The sequence below is a fragment of the Psammomys obesus genome, unplaced genomic scaffold (genome assembly GCF_907164565.1).
Source record: "Psammomys obesus unplaced genomic scaffold, mPsaObe1.curated_primary_1811, whole genome shotgun sequence".
Taxonomy (NCBI): Eukaryota; Metazoa; Chordata; class Mammalia; order Rodentia; family Muridae; genus Psammomys; species Psammomys obesus.
This window is the reverse complement of record NW_026596069.1, coordinates 452496-471939: the sequence shown is the minus strand read 5'-3', so window position 1 is coordinate 471939 and position 19444 is coordinate 452496. Positions and strand designations below refer to the sequence as shown.

The 19444-nt window shown below is 45.0% G+C and overlaps 1 protein-coding gene across 1 annotated transcript in view; it reads left to right on the top strand.

The window, feature by feature from the left end:
- The first annotated feature begins 5084 nt into the window (after positions 1–5084).
- The window catches only part of Cystm1 (cysteine rich transmembrane module containing 1), a 58136-nt gene continuing 43776 nt past the window's right edge, over positions 5085–19444 (top strand). Inside the window, exons 1-3 of the mRNA XM_055625687.1 lie at positions 5085–5088; positions 6342–6527; positions 6672–6801. Of these exons, the coding sequence (XP_055481662.1) occupies positions 5085–5088; positions 6342–6527; positions 6672–6801 (320 nt within the window). The remainder of the gene's footprint in view (positions 5089–6341; positions 6528–6671; positions 6802–19444) is intronic.

Sequence of the window (19444 nt, the reverse complement as noted above, 5' to 3'; positions counted from 1 at the left end):
GGCCAGCCCATTGCTCTCAGTGGCTTGGCTTTTTTTTTTTTTCTTTAAATATTTATTTATTTATACATATGAACACTCTATTTGTCTGCATGTATGCCTACATGGCAGAAGAGAGTATCAGATCCCTTTATAGGTGGTTGTGAGCTACCATGTGGTTGCTGGGAATTGAAGTTAGGACCTCTGGAAGAGCAGACAGTGCTCTTAACCGCTGAGCCATCTCTCTAGGCCGTGGCTCGGCTCTTCAGTTCTGGAGTTGCCTCCCCATTGGATGTTCCGTTGCTGGAACACCAGAGAAAGTGGGTTATTCTCAAGTGAATTCAAGCCTACTAGAATATTCTATGACAGCCGGGCGAGGTGGCATACGCCTGTAATCCCAGCACTCAGGGAGGCAGAGCCAGCCGGATCTCTGTGAGTTTGAGGCCAGCCTGGTCTACAAAGTGAGTCCAGGATAGCTAAGGCTGCACAGAGAAACCCTGTCTCGAAAAACTGCCCCCTGTCTCCTCCGGGTGTGTGTGGGGGGGGGGGGGGGCTGGAGAGATAGCTCAGAGGTTAAAAGCACTGGCTGCTCTTCCAGAGAGAGGTTCCCTGAGTTCAATTTCCAGCAACCACATGGTGGCTCACAATCGTCTATAATGAGATCTGGTTCCCTCAGCAGACAGAACATTGTATGCATAGAAAATAAATAAATCTTTAAAAAAAATCACAAAAAAACCTCCCCCATACCCCGCCAAAAGGGGGGAAAAAAAGAGAATATTCTATGACATAAGCCTTCTAGAACTTTCAAGAGGCTGATGTTCTCTTACTATAGGTGGCCTGTAGGGGTCAGCTCCTACTTCTGGTTCCTGAACTTCCACTTTCTTGGGAAAGCCATGGCTTCCACCTGTGGGATGTAAAGAGAAATGAGTTTACTTCTAGCTCCAGAGAACACAGGACTGGCCAAGGCTTCACACCCCAGCCAGCAACCACACATTCCGAAGAAAGCCAGTTCCATACACCATTCAAAGCCAAGATTTCATCCTGGAGCTTTCCCCAGTGCTATCGAGAGCCTTTTCGTCTGCTGAGACTTTCAGCTGGAGGAAAGTACTCAGACACTGAGGTACTGCTGCCTGATCAGTTCTGAACGAGGAGATGGTGAGGGAACCAGAGAGGAGCTTCCTGTGGTCGGGTTTCACCTGGATCTGGATATACCTGGTGCAGATGAAAATTTGAACTTTTGGTTTCAGGAACTCACATGTTATCACTTCCTCTTAAAGTGATTTGACTAGTCCTTCAGCGCTTGCAGCAAAGGCGGTTCTGACTAGCAAATCAGAATTCAAAAATGTAGATGGGAGCAAGACACAAAACTGAGACCCATTGCTCAGGTGAAAACTACAGCCAGAGGCCAGCAGTGACTCCTTCACGTGCGCTTTGGATTCCGTGAGAGCATTGGACTAGGAAACAGTAATTGGTTTTGTTTTCACATTAAGACAGGTTATAGGCTATAAATATAGCCCAGGCTAGCCCTCAAACTCTGTAGCTGAGGTTGACCTTAAACACCTTAAATTTCTGATTCTCCTGCGCCACCTCCAACTGCTACTTTTACAGGTGTGTGTTACCAGCTTAGAAGTGATTTTTTTTTTTTTCTCATTTCTTTAATCTCACTCATAGTAAGAGACTCTGGCCACTCTTCCCTGGGTTTTGTGTATGTCTGGTCTTTTGTCTCCCTGGGTGCTGAGAGTGGCATTGAAATGAGGCCCAGGTTGATTTCTCCTGAACTTCAGATTTTTCTGTGCTTGACTGAAAAGAACTTTTCCAGCATTTGCCATGGGCCTTGTAAGCTCCACAAAGATGTTTGATTTGTGGACCTCCTGACATTCACTAATAGGGTCACTGAGGGTGCTGTGTGCTCCATCTCCCACACAGGGACCAGCAGGGGTGGGGGCAGGCTTGCTTGCTTAGGAGTGGTAGCTTCCAGCTGCTGGTCAGCCCTGGGTCCTTGAGGCTTCAACTTTGCAAGGGCTCTACTGATCCAACTTGAATTCTGCTCCCAAGTGTTTCTTCACCAAACAATGCATTCCATCCCCATGCCCCAAGTCAAGAACCACTCAAGAGTGGTTCCTTCTCATTTCCACACTCCAGGTGGCCTCTTCTGCTTAGCCCTTCGAACAACTTACTGGGCCCCTGGCTTTGATTCCATAGGTTTCACAGTCAATCTTCAGGGATGCTGTAAAGCGATTAACAATCTTATCTTCGTTTTTACAACTAAGGGAACTATTTCACAGCAGTTAACTTGTTCAAGGTCACATGGCCAGTAAGTCACAGAGTCCCACTGCAATCCTGTTGTTCCAGATCCGCACCCCATGCGCCTACCAGATGAATCCATTAGCTCAAAGACTCCGCAGTCTGTTCTCTCTTTTCCAGAACTTCCTGGTTTTCACAGTCTGCTTAGGTTGGTCTTAATGGCTACATAACCCTCTTTTATTATCATTGCTTATATGTTGAATCATTTATCCATTCCTTCATTCACTATCAGGCTAATCTTATGTCATTGTAATTCAAGGCCATCTTTTCTCATTCCTCCATCGTTTTCCTCACTGAGCCCCTGATGATGATGTGTTGAGACCCAGAATGTTCACTTTTACCAGGGCTTTGAGCTAGACTCTCCCTTTCTTTTTTTTTTAATTTTTTATTTTTATTTCAGGCTCATTGGTGTTTTGCTTGCATGTGTGTCTGAGAGTGTTGGAGCCCCTGGAATAGGAGTTACAGACAGTTGTGAGCTGCCATGTGGGTGCTGGGAATTGAACCCAGGTCCTCTGGCAGTACTGTTAACCTCTGACCGTCTGTTTCTTAGAGTATACTTTGGCCAGCGCAACAGAAATGGGGCATGAACTAGGAGGATATGACAGTTTACTGTGGCCTGGCAAACTCCCATTCTGTCTGGTCTTCCAGGAATTGGATGTCTGGAAGACCCAGCCAGGGTAATTAGAAACTAACTCTCTCCTGTCTCCTTCGGAGATGGGGGTCTTATATTCCAGGCTGGTCTGGAACTTGCTGTGTAGCTGAAGACTACTTTGGACAAGATTCCCTGTGTTCCTGCTTCTACTTCCTGGGACTTGGGTATGTACCACCACTCCCAGTTTTCTGTGGTACTATTTACTGTTTATGTGGTAAAGTTTTCTGTGGAATCTAACCCAGAGCTTCATGCATGCTAGGCAAGCACTCTACCAACTTTACCACACCCCTAAAACAAGAAACACTGTTTAACTTTTTTCAAAAACTGTTGACCTTGAATTCTCTCTAGCCTAGGATAAACTTCAGACCCTTCTGTGTCTGTATTCTAACTGCTGTGATTCTAGGTGTATACCACCATGCTTGGTTTCTGTGGAGCTAGATATCAAATACTGGACCTCATGCATGCTAGGCAAAGCATTCTGTCCTCCAAACTACAACTGTAATTCCTAGAATGGTATAAAGGTTCTGGGAGTGCAGTTCAGTAATAGATCACTTGCCCAGCCCGTGCGAAGAACCAAATTTGATCCCTGGCATCACAGGAACAGAAGGTTATGAATCTGGGCTGCCTTTGCCCTGGAGGTCACCTAGAGTTTATGACAACCTTGTGAGGTAGGTGGTATCACCATTTTACTGATAGAAGTGAGACCTGCCCACATTCACAGAACATAGATTCTCCTCACTGTGCGATGCTGCCTACAGTAAGCCTTGGATGACCCTTACAGATGAACGCATGATGAAACTCATCGCAACTTTCATGGTCAGTGGACTTCCCAGATGTATACTTTTAACAGATTTTTTTTTTTTCCAGGAACAAAAGCAAAACCCACTGCTAGTCTGAAGAAATCTGACAAGAGTTCAGCAACTTCTCCACAAGGCCTAATGTTTAGTCCTGGAATGTGCTCAAATCTGAGAAGAGAGGCCTGTGGTTGTGCTCACTGGCCACATCATTGGCTCTTGGAACCTGCCAGTAGCAACCCTGAGTTTTTATTCACGTGATAGCACCCCTTCCATCAGCGATGAAGGTAGGGTAATGAATGTTTTGATTTTCCTTTGATGATACCTTCACCATCACACTAAAAAGGGGAGCAGGCACAGGCCAAATTGAAAAGGTGCATTGGCAACTTTTCTCCCCCAGAGCAGCCCTCATGTGTCCCAGCCTTAAGTAGATGCCAAAAGGCTCTTCTCTCTTTCAAGGCAATTACCTTCCACCTCTTCTCCACCTTGCTCACCAGAGTAGAGACAAGGAGACATGTTAGCAAGGGCCTAGAAATATTCCAGACAAAAAGAAAAGGCCTGTATTATTAGTCAGGGTTCTCTAGTTGAACAGATCTGACAGGCCAAATATATATGTCTTGATGAAAACTGTCTGAATGTAGTGATGGATCTACCCATATCTGCACATCCCTCTCCTTCACAGCTCTGCAAAGAGTGCCTCAAGACACATGATGTTGCCGAGATAGTTTTGGGGATGCCCTGGATGACCATTAGTCCTCAGAGGCTAATGAACAATGCTGCTCATCTCTGTCACCTGGCCGTGAAGCCATGTTAGCTGTAGCAGGTGTGTGGTCATTTCCCTCACCCATTTCTGACTTCCTCATGCTTGCAGCCTCTCGGCCTTCCTTTGCTGCTCTTAGCATGCCTTCACCTTGTCTTCCCTGTCAGCACTACCAAAGCCACTGCCCACTCCTCCCTTTCCCTGCCCTCCAGGATCCCTCAAACCTCACTCTGCCCCAGCTCTCTCCTCCCGTCCCAGCTCTGGCTTGTGTTCTCTCTGGAGGTCTTCTCACTTCTGCCAGACATGCCAGGCCTGCCTGCCTCTGCCCTGTGCCCACTATCTTTCTCCCCACTGTTCTTGGCCTGGACTGAGGCTGACCTTGAACTTGCTATGGTCCCTTACCTCACACTCTTTCATGCTGGAATTATAGTCCAGGGCTTCTGTTATCAATCTCTTTTCTCCTTTGGCTCTTCCTTAGTAAAGCCATGGTGCTTTTCTGCTTTCCGCAGCTATCTTTCATTTATGTGTTTATGTGCTAGTTCTTTAAAAGCAACAGCAAAAAACTAAGAAGCACTAGCTGGTAGGGTTCTTGCCCAACATGGGTTTGATGCTCAGCAAATAAAACTAGGCACAATTTCACTCACTTGTAATCCTAGCACTCAGGGTAGAGGCAGGAGGATTAGAAATTTGCTATCCTCAGCTACACAGAGTCCAGAACCAGCCTGGGAAACATGAGATCCTGTTTCAAAATACACAAAGTGAAAAAATGGCTGGGCATGGTAGCATATAGGTTTAATCCCAGCACTAGGAAGGCAGAGGCAGATGGATCTCTGAGTTTGAGGCCAGCCTGATCTACAGAGTGAGTTCCAGGACAGCAAGGGCTACAGAGAAACCCTGTCTTGAAAAAAAAAATGAAAAAATGCTGTAACAATAAAACAATTCATTAGATATGAGACACAGCCCATACTGTGTGTGTAGTCTTTTTTTTTTTTCACTTTATATCCTCCCTCCTTCCCCGCTTTTTTTTCTCAGAAAAAGGTGCTCCCTTCCCATCCACCCAGCCCATCAAGTTGCATCAAGTAGTTTTATTTTTTGTTTGTTTGTTTTGAGAAAGGGTTGTACTGTGTGATCCAGTCTGTCCTCAGCTCAGATCTTCCAGACTCGGCCTGAATGCTGGCATTAAAAGTTATGAACTATGGTCAGGTTACCTATGTATTTTTTAATCTTCCAATGCTATGTCTTAATCAGCCTGGCTTCCAAGGATACTCAGTAGAAGTTAGTTGTAAATTAACTTCTTGGTCAAAGATCCTTTTGTGCAAAAGGCAGAGACAACAGACAGAAAACCTTCCTTAGAGGCTCAAGGAGTGGGAGACAACTAAGATGGAAGTGAAAGGCTCTCAAAATGAGCCCCCCCGGGGGGGGGTGTGTTTCATTTTCATTCCTTTTTGTTTACGTTTTCATAGTCTATTCAGAGAGACTGGATAGTGACAGAGGTGCAAAGTTACCAGTATAGCCACCAACACGAGGAATTTGGACCACTTTCTCCTTTTGTTGTTGGTGGTATTGTTGCAGGCTTGGGGAGTCATTCTAGGCTTGCATATGCTCTCAAGCACTGCTCCCCAAAGAACTCAGTTTCCAAAATAAAAAAATTAAACCTCCAGGAGCGTTTTAGGGATTTCTCTTCCTGTGGGAAGGGGGAACCTTGAGGACCAGGAGGTCCTGGCCTGGAAGCTGGCCCTCCCCTTCCTTTTTTTGCAATTAGTCTCAAGCTTTGGTCACACTACTGCAGCAAGGTTTATGGGAAGTTGCCAGAGTGCAATTTAGTCATCAGCCTCGACTGTCCTCTCACACGCAGCTCCAAGGTGGGCCGCTGAACCCAACAGCGAGGCCAGCCGGGCAGCAGCAGCTCCTGTTGTGCACAGAGCTGGACCCCCGGGGCGCCTGCCCTTTTCCCCAGGCTGCAGCCTTAGCGACGTGGTGCGGGGTGCCCGCAAAGAGAGACGCAGAGGGAACTCCAGAGACAGCTGCGGGGGTCCGCAAGGTGCTAGTGGACGGGCTGTGCTTCCCAGCGCGCCGCGGCCAAGTGGAGGGGGCGGTGCTCGCGCTGTGACAGCGTCCTCTCTCGGTCCCGCCTCCTCGCGCGTTGCCAGGGAGATCAGGTGACTCCGGGCTTCCAGCGTTTGAGGCGCTGGTGACGTCAGGCGCGCTGCTGCGGCTCAGTGGCTCGCGGCAGGTGCGGCTCTGTTACCGGAGCCGGGTCCAGTCTTCTTCGGTCGAGACCGGGTCAGTAACCGGCCGCCGCGCGGAGCAGAGAGGTGAGGGCGGCGGGGTCGGAGCGGGGCGGCTGCGCGGGGAGAGCTGGCGGGACCCGCGGGGCGGGGGGCGCACGGCTTCCGGGGAGATGGGACCCCCGCTGCTGCCGTCGCCCGGCGGGCGCCGCGTGGCAGCCCCAGGGTCTCCCGGGGTCGGCGGGGCCGGCGGGGCCGGCTGGGCGAGGGGGCTCGGCGGGCCGGGAGCGGAGCGGAGCGGGGCGCGCCCCACCCTGTCTCCGGGGATGTCTGCCGGAAGCTGCTGGCTTTCTTCGCCCTGGGCTGCGGTTTCTGCGGCCCGGAGGCGCGGGCTGCGGTCGAGTTGGCTTCGCGGTGGGGGCCGGGTGAGCCGCAAAGTGGGAGGGTCGCGGAGCAGGTGTGGAGGAGGTGAGGGCGCAGGGCACCCTGGCCGCTGGCCGAGGCGCGGGGTCGGAGTGGACCTGTTGAGGAGGTGAAGCTGGAGAGAGCCCGGTGGCAGGACAGGGAAGGAGGGGACCTCGAGGGGAAGGAGACCCGAGCCTTGCGCTCCCTGGAGTGCGTGCTGGGGCTGTCCGGGTTGGAAAGTTTGGAGCATTAAGTCGGAACCTGTTGGGAAAGAGCGTTTAGCTGAGGCATTTTATGCTGTGGGGAGCCATTAAGACGACGGCTGGGTTGGGAGAGGAGGAACACCATAATGGAGAGCCACTGAAGTGTGTGATATTCCGGAAAAGAGGCAACAACACCTTAACTCTGATATGTTTATAACAAACAGACTTGGTGAGGATTCAGGCCCTCAACATACCGGTAACACTTAGGCAGTTTTTTGTTTGTTTGTTTTTTATTCTAGAAGGGCCGTACCCAATAGTGTCTTATTTTCTTGGATCCCATTTGACTGGATAGAATAACTAGATGAGAGATATATGTTTCCTTCGATTTGCATGGAGACTAGACTGTCCTCAGCACATTGTCCTTCAGAGACCTCGGAATGCCTTGCAAAAATACCCTATCCCTAGGGTGAAACCCAAACCAAACTGATTGGCAGGAGTTTTCATGTAGGAAGTTAATAAAGGGATTTAGCTCTAAACCATGTGAATTGCAAGACAGATATTCAGCTCATTTTTTTCTTTCCTACCCAACTTCTCAGAGTAAGATTGCTTAACTTTGTGTGTGGTTCTGTTTTGATTTTGAGATAGTCTTTCATGTAGTCCAGGCTGGTTTCTGCTCTTGTACAGCTGAGGAAAGGCCTTAAACACCTCCTCCTCCTGTCACCAACTTCCAAGTACTAGGTCCACGGGCACACACCATAAACACCCAGCTTTGTTTAAATATTAGCTGAGCTATTTTATTTTGATTTCCTGAGGAACTGGGAAAATACATTTTGGGTTTATAAACAGGAATGATTTGGGGGCTGGAGAGATGGCTCAGAGGTAAGCTCTGGCAGCTCTTCCAGAGGACGCAGGTTCGATTCCCAGCACCTACATGGCAGCTCACAACTGTCTGTAACTCCAGTTCCAGGGGATCCAACACCCTCAAACATACATACATGCACATAAAACATCAACACACATAAAATAGGAACAAAAAAAGAGGAATGATTTGGTGATTTATATATTTTGTATCCCTGAAATATATTGATACTGTTAAAACATCAAATCTTTTGTTTTCTATAAAGAGTCGAAGTGACCAAATCATCCCAGCAATTTGTATTGCAGCTGTTTGGCTTCAGAAAACAAAACTGAGCCTCTGGGGATTTTGTACAGTAGAAAGCAGTTTAGGGAATTACTGAGAGCGTAGGAAGGTGTCCTCAGCTGGTTTTCATGTAAATATAGACACCAGTGCAGTACTCTGGATAGCCTGTCTAGAGTGGGACAGGGAAAATGAACTTCTTCTAGTCAGCTTTGTGAAATCAGTCTTCACAAAAGAAGTCAGGAGAGGTGATTTTAAAACGGATACAGCCACAAAAGTGTAATGTGCCTAAAGGCCACAGAGGTTCTTTTCTGTTTGTTTTTCAAATCAAAATTTCTCTGTGTTAGCCTTTCCTGGAACTTGCTCTGTAGACCAGGCTGGCCTGGAACTCACAGAGATCTGCCTGCCTCTGCCTCCAGAGTGCTGGATTAAAGTGAGCACCACCACCCATGGGCACCACAGAGGTTCTGCAGTGGCCCTGTAGGAACCTGAGAATGGTTGAAAATTAGATGCCCTGGGGCACATCAATGTTTCCCCTGTTAACAGTTTTCCAGATTTCTGATCATATTTCAGCTGGCAAACAAATTCTGCCTCCTCTGGAAAGAAACATACTTTCTGATCCTTCCTCTCCCAAACATAGTCACTGGGAGCTGTCAGGACGGTGAAGTAGGCTGCAAGGTTTTTTTTGAAATTTTCCACTTTCATTCACCCTTGCCACCCCCACATGTTTTTCTCATTGGTAGACAACTTAAGAGTTCACCGTCAGGAGAAAAAAAAATGTTTTCCTAAACACAAGCTGCGATAAACACCGGGGCTGGCCTTCTAGCATTCAAGAAACATGGTTTTCCTTTGCATGGAACAGGGCCAAGGACTGGGGCTGTAGCTCAGTGTCAGAGTGCTTGCCAAGCACACACGTGACTCATGTGGGGTCGATCCCAGCACTAAAGTTGGAAAAATTGTGTGGTGATGTAGTTCCAGCATTCGAGAGGCAGAGACAAGGGAAATTGCTAGTTGCTAGTTCCAGGCCGTTGTGGGTTACATACTGAGTTTGAGCCAAGCTTGGGCCAGGTGGTAACACTGTCTCCAAAAAACAAATAGTCAAAAGACTTAGGCTCAGCTGAGAGGCTCAGCCTTAGTATATTTTGAGCCCCTTTACCCTTGTCACTCCTTTCTTGTCATGGTCTGTACCCTCTTCACAGAAATAGAAGCTAGATGAGATTTGAACTCCTGCAAACAAAGCAGGGCATTTTAGTTCCTGGATGAGTGGTGTATTTTGAGATACAGGAATTTTTTAAAAAGAGGTGAAAGTTAGCATCCCATTTATACTTAGAGGCCTTTTGCTACCACCCCCCACTCTCCCCTCAGAGTCTGTAGAATTAGTTACTAATCAGGCTATGATCAAGATCTGGAGGCCCGAGATTAAACACCTGTTTGTATTTCACGTGTTGGTAAGCATGCATGTTTGATTATCTTACACTATTAGCACATGTTGATTCTTTCAAGCACTTGCAGTAAGTCAGTAACGGCATAGGCTGTGGGACAGGCAGCTCCCTACCCCGAATCCTTTGACAGTAAGATTGTTAACTGGAGATCGCCTCAGCCCTTAAGGAGTTAGTTGTTAAAGCTCTTCTGTTGGGATTCCTGCTCACGGAATTTCGTGAGGATTGGAATAGTCATCTTTGACACTTCCTGTCTTGTTCAGCTGTGGCTGAGCTATAGAGAGATTCAGACCTTGCTGTTGTTCCAGTGACTCTGTGGAGCTGTGACATCAGCCCTTGGACTTCTGACATTGGTTGCCTGAGGAAAGCTTTCTTCTTACCTAAGGGACGTTTAGGCAGAAGAGACTTCCTGTTTTTCTCAAGCTAAGCTGAATGCTGTGTCCCAGACCTCAAAGCTACCCACATTTGGCCAAGGCAACTAATTGGCTTAGCTATAAAGTGGGAGTCGGCAATTAAAAACAGCAGGGTAGAAGCAGGGACATCAGATATGAGTTGACTCTCCAGCCTCATAGGCAAAAGGTTCATGCTACCTCGAGAACTGTATAAAAAGGGCTCAACAACAGGAGGTATTCTGATCTACCAGGGTTCAAGTTAACATTTTCTTACTTTACAGTGGAACAAAGTTTACCCATATAATCATGTTTCCCCCCACCCCAGTGTAATGTTCAATAAATTACAAGAGATTTTCAATACCTGCCTCCCCATGTGCCTCTTCCTTCCTTCCTTCCTTCCTTCCTTCCTTCCTTCCTTCCTTCCTTCCTTCCTTCCTTCCTTCCTTCTTTTCTTTCTTAATGAGATATCTTAAAAGATGGCAGGGTCTTATCTTGCACAGACTGCCTTCAAATTTCCATGTAGCTGAGGCTAGGCTTGAACATCTGATCTTCCTGCTTCTGCTTCCCGAGTGCTAGTATTGTGGGCATGTGTCCCCACACCTGGCTCTCAATACTTTGATTATATTATGTGCTTTTTGGTTGATTCTGCTCTACTAATGGTAAGTGTTCCAAGTACATTTAAAGTAGGCTGAGGTAGGCTATGGTGTTTACTCTAGTAACTTCATTTTATATTTATGATGCTTTTGACTTATGATGGGTCTGTCAGGATGTAACCCTCTCATAAGTAGAGGGACACTGGTAATGATTTAGGCTTCATAGCCACATCTGTGCAACTGGTAGCATCCTCACATCTAAAGCAAGGGAGACAGATGGTTTGAGTCTGACCTTGGGCAGCAGGCAGCAGGAGTGATTGGTAGTTTTCTGAACTCTTAATTAGATGGTTTAAGGGAGTGTTCAGCATGGTGGGAGAAAGGTTTGCTTTATCTGAATGTACTCATTAGGGAGTAAATGCTTTGTTTATTCAGAGATGCCTATCATTAATTACCCGGTGACTTGTGCTTAAGAAGTGTTAGCTAGTCCCAAGAGCATTGGCCAGAAAATATATCACATTTGAAAACTGTCTAGGCATGCCCAGTGGCAAGAGAAAGGCAGGGATAGTGAACAGTTGAGCTGCAGAACTATCCAGGGAGAGGAGAATGTCTTGGACATTTTTCTACATTCATTTCTGCATCAGGACTGAAGGCAGGAGCAGTTGGGGAGATGTGTGAGTAGCAGACATTTGTAGGAACATGTCCATCTCAAGTCTTCATTAAGTCTAATCGTTGATGCTTACCTGGTGCCCACAGTCACCTCCTGGACACCCTAGCTGTTCTGAGATGTCCTTTACATGGCCTTTCCAGCAAAGCCCACTGTCAGGCCAATGGCAGGTCCCAGTCACTGCTGACTCTTGAGGTACTGTTCTGGATGATCCTCAGTGTCTGACGGTGGCCACAAAACTATTGGGACAAAGTTTTTTCAAGTGGAAAAGAGAAACTTTAAGTGTTTTTTGTCACTTCATTTGTCATAAATGTAGTTTTGGTCCCATCTCCATGCTTTTCCTTGCTGGTTTTTAAAAAACACTTTCATTTTTAAATTTTTTCTGTGATGGGTGTTTTGCCTGTATGTGCGCCCACGGAGTTCAGAGGAGAATTGGAACTCCTAGAACTGGAGTTAAAGATTGTTGTGAGCTACTTTATGGGTTCTGGATTCTTTTAATCTAGGCCCTCTGGAAGAACAGCCAGTGCTCTTAACCACTGAGCCATCTCTCCAGCCCCCTAGCACTTCCTTTAAAGTGACTCTGAAGTGACTAAGTAACATTTTTGTCTTAACTATTTTGTGTAGGCCTAGACATTCCTCAGCTTTTCACCCTACAATAGCCACAACCACCTTGGCTTTGGGACTATCCATGTCTCTGACTATGGTCCAGACATGAACCAAAATAATGTTTGTGCTAAAATATAAATTTAGCTTTATGCTAAGACATAAAGCTAAAATAACTGGAAGAAGTATAAATAAAAAGTAATTGTTGTTTATTGTTTGGAAAACACTAAGCTCTGCAAAAAGACAAACAAAATGATGTACCTTTGAGTTACAAGGTTTCTCTGTGGAGGCTTGGCTATCCTGGAACTCACTCTGTGGACCAGACTGGCCTTGAACTCACAGATGACCTACCTCTGGGATTAAAGGCTTTCCACCAGCACCACCCAGCTTTCATCTTATTCTTTTTGTTGTTGTTGTTTTTGTTTTTCCAGAGCCCTGGATGTTCTGACTTGCTTTATAGACCAAGCTGTCCCTGAACTCACAGAGATCTGTCTGTCTTTGCCTCCCTCCCTTATCGCACTTTTTAAAACTTGAAAATTTTGACCCCAGGACTCACATGGTAGAGAGAACTGACCCCTACAAATTATCCTCTGACTTCTACATGTGTGCCATATGATACATGGGTCCTGGAGTGTGCACACACACAATAAATAAATGTAATAAAAATTTTTAACTTGAAATTTTATTTACAAGGGAAACTATCACTGCCTTTAAGTTGAAATCTACTGTATCCGCTGTCACAAATAGAAACGGGATATTATAAGCTAAAATTGTTCATGTTTTCTAAATCATAGGGCAGGCGTGTTCACCCAATGCGCGGACTCACCCCTGGTGAGATTTCCAGTGGCGGCAGGTGGGCAGCAAGGCTGGTTTGGATAGGCAGGCCTTCGGCGGCGGATCCTCAAACCCTGTCCTAAAACTTGCGCTACAGTCTGATAATTAAGAAAGCCACAGAAAGGAATCTAGTTGCTGAGAGTAAGTAGCTTAGGCATGGTAGCACCTGCAAACCTACCTCTCAGGAAGCTGAGTTAAAAGGATTGCAAGTTCAAGGCCAGACTAGGCTACAAAGTAAGACTCTGTCTCAAAAAAAAAAAAAAAAAAAAAAGAAGTTTAATATAGAAAACTGTCTATTATTATTATTATTATTATTATTATTATTATTATTATTGTTATTAACCATTGTGTTTTGATGTGGTTTGCCAAAAGGATGCCTGGGAGGTAGAGAAGCTGCTTACTGTGTTCAATCCTAGACCTGATGTCAGCTTTCCCACAAAGCCCAATCTAACGCTCTGGTTTTGTTGATGCTGTGATGCAGTTGTCCTTTCTGTGCAAGTGTGCCCCTGGAAAATGCAGGTTTGATTTGTTACTAGTTCCTAGTCCTGTCAGTGCCGCTAGCTGAATCCTGTCTTTTTTTGCCTGTAGAGTGTGCTTTCTGGGTGTTTATAGTGACGGGAAAGTTGTCGTTTAGCATTTGTTTCTTCTGGTCTTTATTATCCATAAGCTTATACCTTTAAAAATGTTAGGAGGACAGAAGAAGGGATGGCAGAGTGCTGCTGGGGTGGTAGGCATCCGTGGAACTGCAGGTGGGAACTGAAATTTACTGTTGTCTCTTAGGAGCTGCCTGCTGCGTTGACAGAGCTGTGGCTAGAAAAGTGGCTTTCATGGTGGAGCAAAGAGGACCGTTTGGGTATTCATCAGGAGTCAGGAGTGCTTAGTTAAATTGCCAGCACATTGAGCTGTAGCGGCCTTTTACTGAGCCATCAAGATGTCAACTTTCCCACAAAGCCTAATCTAATTCTCTGGGAAGCTGGTGGAACCTGCCTTTCTGGGGCTGTGTTGGTAGGGGGCCTGACCTGGGAAGTGGCTTTCTCAGGCTTGTTGGGAGAGATGGCCCTGTCCCTTTATAATGTGTCCTCTCAACTTGGCAGGGGGCAGAGTTCTTCCTTTCTCAGTGGCTTTCTATGCTGTAACCTCTCCTTTCATTTCCCTAACTCACTTCCTGTGTTAACAGCCTTCTTCCCCCTTTCCCTTCCCTTCTGTTCACTACTGCCCCCTCTTTTGATCCTTTCTCTTGCTGGGCCTCATTTTCTCTCCGTTTTCACTTTGAAAGCTAACTTGTTTGAAGTTACAGAGTTACAGAGCTGTCCTGTGACTGGATGTTATTCAGAGGCCCATCCTTTTCTACTGAGGAGCAGCCAGGCATAGGCTTTTAGATAGCAGCAATGACGGGCCAGTGATCTGAGCCTGAGCTGAGTGGCCAGTTAGGCCTAGTATGAAGCTGCTGTGTTTGCCAGCAGTTCTTAATCAGGCAAGGGCCTGTGCTGTTCCCATAGAGACTGCCTTTGGAAGCTCAAGGCACAGGGAGTTTGCATTCAGACAACTTGTGGGGTTTTGCCACAGGACCAAACACAGTGAATGCTGGAACAGTCCAGTGATGAGGTTGCCTGGGAACCTACTAGTGTGATTATGGGTCCTGCCTTGGACCCTGCCTTGGAGTTAGGTGTTCCCAGATGGTTTCTGGAACAAATTCTGTTTTCCCTGACTTTGGAAGCATAATAGAAGCATCCGTTCCTTCTCAATACATTAAGAAATGAATGGTTTCCCAAAAAAGCCATGTGACTTTTAGTCAAGGATAACCAACAGAGATTTGAACCTTTATTGTTAAATATGCCATAGAGGCTGGGCATGGTAGTACCTGCCTTAATCCCAATACTCCGGAGGCAGAGGCAGGCAGATCTCTGAGGGTCCCCTACTTTGGTTCCTTCCTGACATCTACCTATGTAGCTCATGTTGGTCTGAAACACGAGCTCCTCCTGCCTCAACCTCCCAAGTGATGGGACTGCAAGTGTTTGTCACCATGCCCAGCTTGTATTTAAAATTATACCTCAAATAAATTAATGGACATTTTATCTTTTGAACTGGCAGTTCCACTTCTAGTGGTTTCATCTTAAAGATATATACTGCATCAGCAGGCTAAAAAAAAAAAAAAAATCTAAAACTTTATTTTGTTTTTGTTTTTGTTTTCAAGACAGGGTTTCTCTAGCCCTGGCTGTCCTGGAACTCATTCTGTAGACCAAGCTGGCCTCGAACTTACAGAGATCTATCTGCCTGCCTCTGCCTCCCAGTGTTGGGATTAAAGATGTGTGGCGCTACAGCGGGCTAATCTAAAACTTTATGTACATATGCACAGGTTTATTATTGATATTCATAACAGGTATATAACACATATAAATGATATATAGTATCCCAGAAGTACATCATTATGTGTGAAGGCAAAATAGCTCCAAAACCATAGATAGAACCAACATTGCTACCTGAGACCCTTTCAAGACAATGGGACAGAATTACATGGACCAGTGTGGTTAAACAGCAGCAGCAGCAACAACAAAGCAAAGCAGCAATTTGCAATATCATGTATTCACTTAGTTATTTGGATTTTAAAATAAAGTTTTAAGCCAGACATTAATCCCAGTACTTGGGAGGAAGAAGCAAGCGGATCTCTGAGTTTGAAGCCAGCCTGGTCTACAGAGTAAATTTAAATTCCAGGCCAGTCAGCAAAACACAGTGAGGTCTTTTCTCAATCAAGTAATCAATCAATAAGTGAATAAAAATTAAATTCTAAGCTGGGCATGGTGGCACATGCCTGTAATCCCAGCACTTGAGGAGGCAGAGGGAGGTGGATCTCTATGAGTTCAAGGCCAGCCTGATCTACACATTGAGTCCAGGACAGCCAAGGCTATACAGAGCAACCCTGTCTGGAAAAAACAAACAAAAAAATTAAATTCTATTGGCATGGACTATAATCCTAGCACTTGGGAGGCCTAGACAATAAGATTACACCATCCTGGACTACGTAGTAAGTTCAAAGTCACCCAGGCTACCCTGTCTCAAAACAAAAATAAAATTAGACCACAATAAATGGTTACATTAATGAATACAATTATTGAGTACATTGTATACTTATGCTATCCTTTTTTGAGGCAAGGTCTCACTCTGTAGTTCCGGTTGGTCTATACAGACCAAGCTTGTCTTTTGGTTTGGTTTGGTTTGCTTTTGGTTTTTGGGACAGGGACCCATTATGTGGCCTGGCTGTCCTGGAATTCACTTTGTAGACCAGACCGGTCTTCAGCTCAACTGCCAGTTAAAAAGATAAAATGTCCATTAATTTATTTGAGGTATAATTTTAAATACAAGCTGGGCATGGTGACAAACACTTGCAGTCCCATCACTTGGGAGGTTGAGGCAGGAGGAGCTCGTGTTTCAGACCAACATGAGCTACATAGGTAGATGTCAGGAAGGAACCAAAGTAGGGGGATCCTTCAGTGAATGCCTTTGCTTGCGAGTTTGGGATTGAATATGAGACATTTCCGCCAGCTATTCACTGTTGTGTTCTGACTTCCCCACTGAGGGTTGTTCTGGTTGTACCACATTTTCAGTGACATTCTATAGCTCTGAAATACAGCCCCCAGACTTCCTGAGACCAGTCTGAGTAGCTGGACTACCTAACACAATACCTTTGAAATTAGGAAAGTTCCATATTTCCTTCCTGATGCAATAATAGACTAATGGAGAAGATTGGTAAAGTAAAAAATAACGTTAGAACTCTTCTCCAGAGCCTGGTCCTGGCGTTCATTTAATCGGTATTTCGTGATGTGGTTGAATAAGTAAGTGATTGGGTTGGCTGGTGGTACCTGGCAAGCAGATGTGAATAAAGTTCTAAGATCCCTTTTGAAAACAGAAGGAGTAACTATTAAAAAAGCACCCTGAGCAACTGTCTCACCTTTAGCCGCATTCCGTACAGCAGGCGCCTGACATAGTGATCCCATCCGTTTCTGAAATGTACTCTTTTCCTTTGATGCTCCTCAGATTGTTGCCTCTGACTAATGTATGAAATTGGAGAAAGTGAAATGTCTGTGTCTGCTTACCTCTTGAATGATCATCACCTCCTCTTAGAAACCGAACTTCCCTGTTTACTTGTCTGCTTTTGTGCACATAGTACTCTGTGTTTCCCAGCTTATAGGTTGGTCTGTAGTTGCTGCTGTCTGTCTTTGTCATCTAAACAGGAACCGGCTCTCGCTTACATCATCTCAGTAGTGCCTGGAACCACTAGTTGAGTTGCAGTTGATGTCCGGGACACTTTCATGGACTGAGTGAATGATGTGTGTGAGTGGTATAAGGTGACAGCCAAAATTACAATTAAGTGGAACATTTAATTTAGTGAAAACTATAAATCAGGAAGGTAGATGATTGTACAGAACCAATAATTCTAGAGCCTTTTTTTTTTTTAAGCTCAACGATCTACACTCAAAATTGAGTTGAGGGGTCTAGAATATATATATATATATATATATATTTACAAGGTCCTGTACAAGGGCGGCTCAAAGAGATGGATGCCTTTAAGTTAACATCTGTTCTCATGTTTTGTTTTAACTTTAAAGACAGTTATATAAGTTGCCATGAAAGATACTGAGGCTAGAAGTCTCCTGACTTCAGGCTTCGATAAGAAGAATCAAAGGTGGGGAAGTGTGAATGTAATTGAAAGAAACTGTATTTGACCCTGACTTAGCATCTTCTCAGTTATGACAAAAAGAGTCACAGCTATAAAAGCTACGGCAAAAAAGCAGCAAAGAGGAGACATAGAGTAGGTAGTTAATAAGGCGAAGATTGGAAATAGGAAGAAAAATTGGCTTCTCAGAAGTGGCTGTGAGTCTTAAGAGGCGAAGTAGTCATTAAAAAGGATCGAACAGCATGAACACATCAGAAAGCATTACGACTTCATTTTCCCAAGCTTACTAAAAAAGTCAGCCACCTTTAGTATAAACAATAATAATAATAAATTGCCTGTGATTTCAGCATCCAAGCAAACCATTGTAGGTTTTTTTCCTTATAGTTAAGTATTATCTGTTTGCTTTACAATGTAGAATATGACTTACTGCTCAACTCAGTGAATTTGTTTTTTTATGCAAACATGACCCGCCTCGAGATACAGATGATTTCTGCCTCCTGAAAGCTCCATCTGTGTCTCAGAGAGTCCTGAGTCTTGGTTGCTCTTGCTCCCCAGGTGAAGAGAATCATAGAACACCAGGGGTGGTGCTGGATTCTAGCTGATTTTGCTCCCCTGTCTCTGGGATCCACCTGTGCTGTCGCAGTAATAGTTCTATACTTATTACTGCTAGTGTGTTGTTGTTTGGCCCACATACCATAATTTAACCTGTTGTGATGCCAATTTGGATAGTTTCCAGTTTGGAACGATTATAATTAAAAGCTACTCTGGTGGTCTGTCTTTCGCACATCTTCCCATCAGCATGTAGGAGCATGCAGAATACACTTTTGACCAACAACTACACTGCATATACCACAGTTGTCCCGTTTAAACTGCTCGGTGGTGATACAGTAGAAATTGTAGTTTGTAAAAAGATACTCTGTAGTGTTTGCACAGGAAAAGCGTCCATGACACAGTTCCTCAGAATTCATACTGACGTTAAAGCAAAGCACGGCACTGTAGCCTCACCGCCTTCTCAGAAATATCCCTGTAGTTACGTGAGGCGGAACTGGTTACCAGGAAGGAGAATTGCTGAGTCATAAGATAAATTGAACATATGACATGCGTTTCCTGCTGGTGTGATGCTTTTTTATTTATAGTTCTGTGATGTGTTGTTGTTATTTTAAGTCACTCTACTGTGTAAATTTGTTTTAGGACTTGTCATTCAATTTAAATTTTTTTAAAGTTTAATTTAGGGACTGACAAGATGGCTCAGCAGGCACAGGTACCTACCTACCAAGCCTGAGTTTAATTCCTGGGACCCACATGGTAGAAGGAGATAACTGACTTCCAAAAGTTGTCTTCTCACCATTATACAAGTGTCATGGCACACTCATGCTCACAGGACACACACACATAAATAAGCATAATAAATTTGGGTAATTGCAATAAAAATTGAATTTTATTTATCTGTGTGTGCGCGTGTGCATGTGTGTAATACATGTCTGCTTGAATGGCAGTTTACAACTGAGCTGTGTCTTCAGCCCAGGACTGTTCTGTTTAATTATATTGCTCTCTTTATTCGTGTTTAACGAAATGTAAGATTGTGAAAACTATATAGCTTTCAATTTTTCCTTTGTGTGTTTGTACATATGTGTGTGATATACATGTGTGCATTTACATGGGCAGGTCAGACGTTGATGTCTTTTTCTAGTCGCTGTCTTTTGCTTTTTTTATTTATTTTTTATTCTTTGATAGTTTCATACACACACACACACACACACACACACACACACACACACACACACACA